Raw genomic sequence first — 12,500 nt, 5'->3', positions numbered from 1 at the left:
AAGTTCTAGGGAAGTGGAGGAAATTCTAGGCAAGTGGATGAAGTTCTGGGGAAGTGGATAAACATCTAGGGAAGTGGAGAATATTCTAGACAAGTGGATGAAGTTCTAGGGAAGTGGAAGAAATTCTAAGCAAGTGGATGAAGTTCTGGGTGGGGAAGTGGATAAAGTTCTAGGGAAGTGGATGAAATTCTAAGCAAGTGGATGAAGTTCTGGGGAAGTCAATAAAGTTCTGGGGAAGTCAATAAAGTTCTAGGGAAGTGGAGAAAATTCTAGACAAGTGGAAGAAGTTCTAGGGAAGTAGAGGAAATTCTAGGCAAGTGGATGAAGTTCTGGGGAAGTGGATAAAGTTCTAGGGAAGTGGAGGAAATTCTAGACAAGTGGATGAAGTTCTGGGGAAGTGGATAAAGTTCTAGGGAAGTGGAGAAAATTCTAGGCAAGTGGGTGAAGTTCTGGGGAAGTGGATAAAGTTCTAGGGAAGTGAAGGAAATTCTAGGCAAGTGGGTGAAGTTCTAGGGAAGTGGACAAAGTTCTAGGGAAGTGGATGAAATTCTAAGCAAGTGGATGAAGTTCTGGGGAAATGGATAAAGTTCTAGGGAAGTGGAGGAAATTCTAGACAAGTGGATGAAGTTCTGGGGAAGTGGATAAAGTTCTAGGGAAGTGGATGAAATTCTAGGGAAGTGGATGAAATTCTAGGGAAGGGGATGAAGTTCTGGGAAGTCAATAAAGTTCTAGGGAAGTGGAGGAAATTCTAGACAAGTGGATGAAGTTCTGGGGAAGTGGATAAAGTTCTAGGGAAGTGGATGAAATTCTAGGGAAGTGGATGAAATTCTAGGGAAGGGGATGAAGTTCTGGGAAGTCAATAAAGTTCTAGGGAAGTGGAGGAAATTCTAGACAAATGGATGAAGTTCTGGGGAAGTGGATAAAGTTCTAGGGAAGTGGAGGAAATTTTAGGGAATTGGATGAAATTCTAGGGAAGTGGATGAAGTTCTGGGGAAGTGGATAAAGTTCTAGGGAAGTGGATGAAATTCTGGGGAAGTGGATGAAGTTCTGGGGAAATAGATGAAATCCTGGAAAATGGACGAAATTCAAACACAATAAGTAGATTATGATTGATTGATTTTCGAGTTTTCTGGCATCCTGACATCGAAGGTCATTGGCGCCGGCATTATTCGTTATAAAGAATAAAAGGAGATCCAATTTAAAACCAAAAAAGATTAGGACAAGGCGAAGGCTATGTCTTACTTATGTAAACAATTTGCTTATTTGTCCGGAGGATCGTTGGTAACAAAAGTGATAACTAAGAGTCGTAAAACAGTCGTAAAATGGGGAAGAAACCAAATGCAGATCACTTTAAGTTTATAAGTATTTCTTCATTTGAGGTGTTGACGTTTCTATGTTTCTGGCGCAGTATAAAAATAGAAATGAAACTGTTTCTGGTCACCCATTTTGGAAAATGTTTTAGGTCAGCCATTTCCTAAAATTTTTTTGGTCGCCCATTTTCTGATTATTTCTGGTCACCCATGGCCTAAAGTGTTGCTGTGGCACATATTCCCTAAAATTGAGATATCATCATCATCATCATCTCCTCCCAGGCCTATTGACGTAAGGGGCCTCGGTTAGAATTCGCCTGTCGTCTCTATCTTCTTGACCTATTAATTCAATACTTCTCCATTCATCTCCTAATTCAAGCTTCATAGCCCTCAGCCATATTGGACTGGGTCTTCCAACTTTTCTAGTGCCCTGTGGAGCCCTGCTGCACGTTTGGTGAACTAATCACTCTTGTTCCAAATAAAACTTAAATCTATGTACCCGACTTTAAGGATTCTTCATCAGACTCTTCTATGATTATCAACTACCAATTATTTAACCATGTTTAAACTCTTGGCTCTAACCTGCGAACCTCAGAGACTCCATTCATCAAATTTATGTATCAAATTAGTATTCAATTTTACTTTTCCCTTAATCAATATTATAACTCTTGTTAATTGTTTTCTTCTGGGTCTGATATAAAGACAATTTTGAGTCTTTCTTAATTTTTTCTTACTATTTTCACAGGTGGTTTGTGCTTGGATGATACTACTACTACTACTACTACTACTACTATTAAAAACTAATAATAATAATAATAATAATAATAATAATAATAATAATAATAATAATAATAATAATAATAATAATAACACTATTTATAATAATAATAATAATAATAATAATAATAATAACAATAATAATAATAATAATAATAATAATAATAATAATAATTAGTGTTCCACTAATGGCTTTTCTATGGTAAAGATCTGGAAATAATGATAACACCTATAATAATAATAACAATAATAATAATAATAATGTGTTCCACTAATGGTTTATCTACGGTAAAGATCTGGAAATAAAGTGAAGCGAGATATTTATCAACATTCATTAATTACTATTATCATTATTATCATTGACTTATAGATAGTCTATGTTTTCCTATTTCCTTTTCTCACTGAGCTATTTTCTCTGTTGGAGCCCTTGGGCTTACTCATATAGCATCCTGTCTTTCCGACTAGGTTTCGAACTTCGATGATAATAATAATAATAATAATAATAATAATAATAATAATAATAATAATAATAATAATAATAATAACATTATCATCCTATTTTTCGAACTATGCTTCTAGCCTAGCTAATAATAATAATAATAATAATAATAATTATTATTATTATTATTATTATTATTATTATTATTATTATTATTATTATTATTATTATTATTATTATTATTATTATCATTATCATTATCATTATCATTATTATTATTATTCCTATTATTATTATTATTATTATTATTATTATTATTATTATTATTATTATTAAATCACTTTCCCCTTCGCTTTTGATAAACATCTTTTACTTATTCCATCAATAGTCGAGTATGGCCTTATGTATAGTGAAACGATCGTTAGTGTATCCAATGGAATTCTGACAACAGCTGGAAATTATTTAAAAAATAATTTAACATCAACTCTAAACTACTTTTTTACTTATCTCTCACATCCAACACTATAAATATAAAAGTAGAAAGAGATTCCAAATTCACGCTCATGTTGTACGAAATATCACCATTATACTTGAAAAAAGAAAAAAAAAAAAAAAAAAAAAAAAGAGGATGCCAAAATGAATTCCATTGTAAATGTGCTTTGACACTGTCCGCCCCTAAAACTATGAGCTGATGTAATGAATGATGAAAGGATTGTCGCTAATGGATTAATGTGTACAGTTGGGGGACTCACAGCTGGAGAGAGAGAGAGAGAGAGAGAGAGAGAGAGAGAGAGAGAGAGAGAGAGAGAGAGAGAGAGAGAGAGAGAGAGAGAGAATATATCATTTAAGCCAATATGCGCTGATACGTTGATCAAGTTGGGGAACTCGCTGCTAAAGAGAGAGAGAGAGAGAGAGAGAGAGAGAGAGAGAGAGAGAGAGAGAGAGAGAGAGAGAGAGAGAGAGAGAGAATATCATTTTAGCCAATATGCGCTGATACGTTGCTCATGCTAATTTCATATTCAGTGACGGGGTCCAGAATTTGAACTAGTATTTGGCATTTTCATTTCATGAGTTTCAATAGAGAATTTTATATCTGTACTCCGCTTTCACATAATTCTTTTAAAATATACAGTAACACCCAGTTAAGAATTGATGGAATTTGCTTTTTTTCAATCTCTAATTCGGTTATCTGGTCCCAATAAGCAGAGGACATTCTACAGTAAAACTATTTCTCATAAACACATGAAGTATATACATGTTGAAAACAATAGACAATGTCCTATATTGAATGTTAATGCACACTTATAACACTAGGGGTGGGGGGGGGGGGAATTCAGTCGAGTTCAAAGCGATGTAGGGAAAAAAACGGCTTTTTTTAGTTGAGTTCAAATGAACTAGAAAAAAAAAAAAAAAAAAAATTTTTCAGTCGAGATAAAGGGAACTAGGAAAAAAATTTTCAGTCGAGTTCAAAGCGAACTAAAAAAAACGTTTTATTAAGTCGAGTTCGAAGCGAACTTTGGAAAAAAAAAGTTTTTTAGTCGACTCCAAAGAAAACTAGAAATAAAAAAAAAACGTTTTTTTTTTTTCAGACAAGTTCAGAGCGAACTAGGAAAAAAAAATTTTTAGTCGAGTTCAACGCAAACTAGAAACATAAACCGTTTTTTTCAGTCGAAATAAAAGCAAACTATGATAAAAGTACGGTTTTGTTTCAGTCGAGTTCAAAGCGAACTTGGAAAAAAACGTTTTTCAGTAAAGTTCAAAGCGAACTAGGTAAAAAAAAAAAAAATTCAGTCGAGTTCAAAGGGAACTACGAAAAAAACGTTCTTCATTAAAGTACAGAGCAAACTATGATAAAAGAAAACGTTATTTTTCAGTCGAGTTCAGAGCGAACTTGGAAAAAAAAAACCTTTTTCAGTAAAGTACAAATCGAACTATAATAAAAAAGAAAATTGTTTTTTTTTTTTCAGCCGAGTTAAAATGGAACTGGGAAAAAAACGTTCTTCATTAAAATACAAAGCAAACTTTGATAAAAAAAAAAAAAAAGCGTTTTTATCAGTCGAGTCCAAAGCGAACTAGGCAAAAAAAAACGTTTTTTTTTTTCAGTCGAATTCAAAGCAAACTAGGAAAAAAAACGTATTTTTCAGTCGAATTTAAAGCAAACTAAGAAAAAACATTTTCTTTTTCAGTCAAATTCAAAGCAAACTAGGAAAAAAACGTATTTTTCAGTCGAATTTAAAGCAAACTAAGAAAAAACATTTTTTTTTCAGTCAAATTCAAAGCAAACTAGGAAAAAAAACGTATTTTTCAGTCGAATTTAAAGCAAACTAAGAAAAAACATTTTTTTTTCAGCCGAATTTAAAGCAAACTAGGAAAAAACGTTTTTCAGTCGAATTCAAAGCAAACTAGGAAAAAACGTTTTTTTCAGTCGACTTCAAAGCAAACTAGGAAAAAACTTTTTTTTCAGTCGAATTTAAAGCAAACTTGGAATTTTTTTTTTTTAGTCGAGGTCAAAGCGAACTAAGAGGCTTTTCATGCAGCATCAAACCTTCATAAAACTGAAATAGAGACAACCATTTTGTTTCCTGATAAATTGCGTTCCACATTGTATGAACACATTTCATATCGTTAATAAATTATTCCTAATGATGTCATTTGTTAGACAATTCTTCTGCTTATTAGTGTTCGTACTTGCAGCAAATGTTTTTATGTTGAACAGGTCGACATAAGCCTTTATATAGCTTATACATGAAATATCTGTTTTGATGTTGTTATTGTTTTTAAAATATTTCATTTTAATTGTTCATTACTTTTTATATTGTTTGTTTGTTTCCTTATTGCCTTTCCTAACTGAGCTGTTTTTCCCTGTTGCAGCCCTTGGCCTTATGGCATCCTGCTTTTTCAAATAGGGTGGTAGCTTAGCTAATAATAATAATAATAATAATAATAACAGAAATGAGTATAACATTCTGCTTTTCCAACTGGGATGTAGTTTAGCTGGTAATAATAATAATAATAATAATAATAATAATAATAATAATAATAATAATAATAATAATAATAATAATAATAATAATAATAATAATAATAATAATAGCGATGAGTATAGCATCCTGCTTTTCCAACTAGGGTTGTAGCATAGCTAATAATAATAATAATAATAATAATAATAATAATAATAATAATAATAATAATAATAATAATAATAAATAGTATTCATTAGCCACAATACATCAGAGGTTCGACTATCATTGCTAAACAGATCCACCCAGGGCCGATCAGAATTGCATCCATAACATCAAAGGCAAAGCCTGTTCGATTTGCCCACTTGCTTTATAAACGCTTCATTACGATCGGGAATATCATCGCTAGGGGGGGGGGGGGAGGAACTTAATCATATAAAAGGAATATTCACAACCGTTCCAGGAATCTCCATATTTTAGCATTCCAGTATTTACAGGGAGGCCAGTTGAATTCCAGCTTTACGCGCGAGCAAAAATGGGATGCGTTGCAAATGCTATTCGAATACGTTGGAAAATGAGACTTCTTATTTTTTCCACATAGGGTTTCCACACACACACACATACACACACACACACACATACACACACACACACACACACACACATATATATATATATATATATATATATATATATATATATATATATATATATATATATGTATATATATATCTGTATGTGAGTGTGCGTGTGTATATGTGTGTAAAACTAATAGGAACACGTTGTTCTGAATAAAGCACACACACACACATATATATATATCATATATATATATATATATATATATATATATATATATATATATATATATATATATATATATATATATATATATATATACATATATATATAGGTATATATATATCTATATATATATATATATATATATATATATATATATATATATATATATATATATATATATATATATATATATATATATTATAAATAAATTAATAAACAGATAAAACTACATCATAACGATTTCCAGAGCCCCATACGAGATATAAAGAGAGTGTTCCTTGCCTAAATGCGTAAGCAACCTGTTACTGTTCTCAAAATATTCTAATTTTCCTTGTATCCTTTCCTCACTGGGCTATTTTCCATATTGGAGCCCCTGGGCTTATAGCATCCTGCTTTTCCAACTAGGGTTGTAGCTTACCAAGTAATAATAATAATAACCTAATAAATATCGAGGGAGGAAACCGATACACTTGATTGATCATCAGGGTGATTAAATATAAGTTGCGTAATTAATGATTTTGTTTTTACTCAGAACAGATACGGCAATGTTATTAAAAGTGATAGGCTCCTGTTAGTGTGAATGACAGTCTATGAATTCGTAATAATTTTAGATGGAATGTCATTATTGGGATGTTTAATTTACACTTTCTTTGGACCAGAAACTGAAGGAGAAAGGAAATTCTGTAAGCACACTGCGTGTGTATATATATATATATATATATATATATATATATATATATATATATATATATATATATATATATATATATATATATATATATATATATATATATATATAAATATATATATAGACATATATATACATATGTATATAATATATATATATATATATATATATATATATATATATATATATATATATATATATATATATATAAGGAGAGAGAGAGAGAGAGGGGGGGATAACAGAGAAATTTTTTAAGAAAAGATTATTTCTCCCTTCCTTTTAATGTATATATCAAACGCACACACACACACGCACACACACACACACACACATATATATATATATATATATATATATATATATATATATATATATATATATATATATATATATATATATATATATATAAAAGAAATAACATTTACATAAAAAAAAATGTTCATACCTCATAACTCTTGCATTTTCCAATTCCGTTCTTGTCTCTCTTCACCATCCAAGCGTTCCCACTGAACCTATATCTGCAGGAGAAGTCTGATGGCTATCAGGGCTGTGAGTGTCATTCCATTCACACACCCCGAGGACCTCTCTCTTCCCTCTTATCAAATATTATGTGAAATAACTTTGGAGGCCCTTCAGGATATCCTCCTCCGGAGGGAGCTGACGTCGACGGGAAAAGGCCAGACACGTAGGAAAGAACAAAAAATTCAAATGTACATCTCTGAGATAGGGGAGAGAGAGAGAGAGAGAGAGAGAGAGAGAGAGAGAGAGAGAGAGAGAGAGAGAGAGAGAGAGAGAGAGAGAGTAGCTGGTGGTAATTTATAGCCTTCTGGTATATTATAAACGTTGTAGAGGCTTTACAGCAAGTGCAAGTTGCGTGCTTTTTTCCCTGTTGAAGCCCCTGGGCTTATAGCATTCTGCTTTTCCAACTAGGGTTGTAGCTTAGCAAGTTATAGTGGTAATAATAATAATAATAATAATAATAATAATAATAATAATAATAATAATAATAGCAATGTTATTTTAGCCATCTGGGAGTATTGTAAACGTCGAGAGAGAGAGAGAGAGAGAGAGAGAGAGAGAGAGAGAGAGAGAGAGAGATTTTATGAATATTTTTAGATACAACATTTCTTGTGAGAATTATAAAGTATAACGATACAAATAAACAAAAGGTATAAATAACTTCTTAAATTGTACTTTCCGCTTCGCAGACTTTACGTCACAGCGCTTCCAAAGTTAATATATTACTTTTTTAATTATTTTTTTACATCAAGTTCAATGTTCTACCTAAATGTGCAATAAAAGCAATTGAGTTCCAAAGATATAAAACCGTTAAATGCATAATGAAGGACGAAATAATCAATCCTTTCTCTATTTCATTGTGTTTGTTTTCGGGACATAAGTGCCTTCCAAATCCCAAACGTACACAAGGTTAAAAAAAATACCTATCTTCTGCCTGCATTAAACCACTACTGTTGTGGGAGGGTTGGCAGGCCTGGTATATAAGGCTGACAACAGGGCTACCAACATGTGGTTTAGTCGGCCACTATTATTCACGGAGGTGTAAATGTCCCTAGGCTCCAGACTCACTCAAGCTCGATAGTTTCTTTAGTGTCTGCAACCTCACCATCCTTGTGAGCTAAGAATAGCGGGCTTGGGGGAGCCTCTAGGTGTACCTGCTTAATCATCAGCAGCCATTGCCTGACCTCCCTGGTTCTACACAGGCGTAGAGGAGTCTTAGGCACTGATCATATGTACAGTATATATGGCTAGTCTCTGGGGCATTGTCCTGTCACCTGCCTCTGCCATTCATGAGGTACATTTAAGCATTGGTGGTAGCGAGCAGAATAGAAACCACACTCCGTCCTTTCAAAGCACAAGAAAACCTGGTGCCAATGACTAGCCTCCTGGCTAGTACAGTGATAACATGTTCGCCAAATATTCTCATGGCAGCAGATCGATCCCAACCCGGAACTGTGATTTTAAATTATTTACTTGGGAGGCCACTGCTGTGGAGGTACACCTCAGGGGTGGAGGGGACTCTTGCCCAGCTGACGTTCTGGTGAGTGTCTACTTTAATGAAACTGGAGATGAAATCAGGCACCTTTAACCTTTAAAGGGGATAAACAGAAGCCATTACCTAGATCTCCCTGGTCCTACATTGATGGAGAGAGGTCTTGGGCAATGATCAAATGCGTATATGGTAGGTCCTCTATGACATCGACATATCTATAGGGCTTTGTACTCTCCCTTACCTCAGCCATTCATGAGTAGATTTTAAATCTTTCGTTCCTTGGTGTCATAATGATTACCTTGTGTACAACGGCAAGCAATCCAAATACTTTCCTTCAAACTTAATCCACTGAATCTCTGGATACGGAAGCAAATAATTCGAGTGTAATGACACTCTATTTGCAAATAGCAGCCATTGCCTATCCCTCCCTAGTTCTAGCTTGGCTGGAGAGGGGTCTTGGGCGCAGATCATATGTATATATGGCCACTCTCTAGGGCATTGTCCTGCTTGCTAGGGCAATGTCACTGTCCCTTACCAATGCTATTCATGAGCGACCTTTAAACCCTCCTTGGTCCTATCTTGGGTGGAGAGCGGGTTTGGGCGCTGATCATATGCATATATGGTCAGCCTCTAGGGCATTGTCCTGCTTGCTAGTGTAATATCACTGTCCCTTACCTCTGCCATTCATGGGAGGCCCTTAAACCTTGAAATTTGACTATGAAACAGTTGTTAATTTTCTCCTTCCTTTCCTCGTTTGTTTCAGGTGGTTCAAACCATGACAGCGGTGGACCGAGGCTTCTTGTCACGCCCCCTTCTGATGTGGTGTTTTCCTCGGAGGCAGGAGCTGTGCTGGGTTGCGTGACCGAGGGCTCTCCGCCCCCCACAGTCACCTGGGTCACACGGGAGGGACGTCCGCTTCCTAATTACTCTCCTTACATAGATATTCTGGCAAATGGGTCTCTCGTTCTGAGGCCATTTCAACCTGACAGGTTTGTTCATTTGACATTTCTATTTCGAAAAAAAAGGCAACTTTAGAGATATGGTTTTCTTTTGAGTGTCAACTAAGCTCTTGTTTAATGTTTGAAACTTTATAATTAGTAAAATTAAAATTGTGTTTGCATTTGGAGAAACTCGAGAGTAAATATGAGAAAAAGGAGGTTTATGTGGGTAAATGGTTACCCAAGAAGTAGTATACATGATGGAAGAATTGAAGTGGCCGATTTGTAAAACCACCACGAATGAAATATGATGATGGCAAGTTGAGAAAGCAAGGAAGGTAGCAGGAAGTGTGCACAAATTTGCAAATTGATTGAATTGTTATTATTGTTTTTAAACTTCTCTTGTAGTTTTTCCTTATTTCCTTATCTCACTCGGCTATTTTCCCTGTTGGAGCCCTTGGGCATATAGAATCCTGCTTTTTCAACTAGGGTTTTAGCTTAGTAAGTTATAATAATAATAATATAATAGAAGCCAAAGTATGAATGCATAAAGGGACTGGCTGTCCAAATTTACCCAATGACAAGTGTAGATATTGAACTATCAGGTGGTTTGGTCAAGTGCAAAGAATGGACGGTAATAGGTTATTAAAACCAGTGTATAATTCTGAAGTACAAGGAAGTGAAGTGTAGAGGCAGAACTATGAGGTGGTTTGGTCAAGAGGAAAGAATGGACGGTAATAGGTTATTGAAACCAGTGTATAATTCATTAATGCAAGGAGGAGAGGAAGGATTAGGAACGGTATAATACAGGGTGTCCACAAAGTCTGGGTACATGGGAGATTTCAACTACTGTAGTTGAAATCTCCAATGTACCCAGACTTTGTGGACACCTTGAAGTTGAAATCTCCTATGTATCCAAAGTTTGTGGACACCCTGAAGTTGAAATCTCCAATGTACCCAGACTTTGTGGACACCTTGAAGATTGCGTCAAAGAGATTCAGAAAGGTAAGGTCTTGGTCATGAAGGAAGGCCAAGAAGTACAAGATCTATACAAATTCAACGCAGTGCTGATGACTCTTCTTGGTAAAACAGGTATGAATGGAAGTGTAGATACAGAACTATGAGGTGGTTTGGTCAAGTGGAGAGAATGTACGGTAATAGGGTAGTGAATACAGTGTATAATTCAGAAGTGCAAGAATGGGAGAAAGGGTTAGGAACGGTATAATAGAGTGCGTCAAAGAGGTTAGATGTGGTAATAACTCAGATTTTTATAATACCCATGGTGCTATACCATCTTTAGGGTAAAACAGCTCAATGCGCCCGCATGTATAATCGTTCTTCTTATATTTATCAGGTACAGAGCCGATATTCACGCAGTTACTTTAAGATGCAGAGCTTCTAACACACATGGCACTGTCATCTCCCCACCAGTGACACTACAAGCAGGTTAGTGTTTATAAATCAAAATTCATTTATGGTTTCTTAAAGACAAATAACTAACTACTTTCTAGCGATGTGCAATTACTAAAAGGGAATTGTAAAAAAAAAAAAAACAGTCATTTTATTGTTTTGTGTATTAAAATTCCTGCGAGACATCGACAAGGAGATGAAGCTGGGGGGAGAGTGACTGCTCCCGCACTCTAGTTTTGGGGTGTTTGAATGTGCGTGGATGTAGTACGATAGAGAGTTAAAGATGTGAGATTGGAAGTATGTTTAGAAGTAGAAGGATGGATGTATTGGCCTTGTGTGAGACAAAGATGAAAGGAAAAGGTGAAGTGATGTTTGGTGAAATGTCTGGTAGAGTGTCTTGGATTGAAAGGGGAAGAGCTAGAGAGGGTGTGGCGTTATTGCTGAGTGAATGGATGACAGGTAAAGTAGTGGAATGGAAGGAGATATCATCTAGGTTAATGTGGGTAAGGGTTAGGTTGGGTAGGGAATGTTGGGCGTTTGTCAGTGCGTATGGGCCAGGTAGTGAGAAAAGTGAAGAAGAGCGGAATGAGTTCTGGAATGGATTAACTAGGTGTGTAGAAGGACTGGGTAGAAGGAATTATGTAGTTGTCATGGGTGACTTAAATGCTAGAGTGGGCGCTGGAGAGGTAGAAGGTGTCATTGGGAAGTATGGCGTACCAGGTGAAAATGAGAGTGGTGAGAGACTGGTAGATATGTGTGTTGAACAAGAGATGGTAATAAGTGCTAGCTTCTTTAAAAAGAAAGATAAAAATAAGTATACATGGGTAAGAGTGGCAAATGGAAGAGTAGTAGAAAGGGCATTAATGGATTATGTGTTGATAACTAAAAGAATATTTGGAAGATTGAAAGACGTGCACGTGTTTAGGGGTATGGCTAACGGTATGTCTGATCATTTTTTGGTGGAAGGAAAATTAGTTGTAGCAAAAGAGTGGGGGAATAGAGTAGGTGGATGTAAAAGGGAGGTAGTGAGGGTTGGAGAGCTAATAAAACCGGGGGTAAAAAGTAAATATCAGGAAAGGTTGAAAATGGCATATGACGAGGTGAGAGTAAGAGAAACTGGTAATTTAGAGGAGGAGTGGAAGTTAGTAAAAGAAAATTTTGTT

The 12,500-nt window shown here is 34.9% G+C and overlaps 1 protein-coding gene across 1 annotated transcript in view; it reads left to right on the top strand.

Moving 5' to 3' along the window:
- The window catches only part of LOC137653175 (cell adhesion molecule Dscam2-like), an 88,494-nt gene that overhangs the window by 12,064 nt on the left and 63,930 nt on the right, over nt 1–12,500 (top strand). Inside the window, exons 2-3 of the mRNA XM_068386558.1 lie at nt 9,753–9,978; nt 11,282–11,373. Of these exons, the coding sequence (XP_068242659.1) occupies nt 9,753–9,978; nt 11,282–11,373 (318 nt within the window). The remainder of the gene's footprint in view (nt 1–9,752; nt 9,979–11,281; nt 11,374–12,500) is intronic.

This window comes from Palaemon carinicauda, chromosome 14, assembly GCF_036898095.1.
Source record: "Palaemon carinicauda isolate YSFRI2023 chromosome 14, ASM3689809v2, whole genome shotgun sequence".
Lineage (NCBI taxonomy): Eukaryota > Metazoa > Arthropoda > Malacostraca > Decapoda > Palaemonidae > Palaemon > Palaemon carinicauda.
Note: the sequence above shows the minus strand (reverse complement) of the source record. Positions and strands in the feature narration are given on the sequence as shown.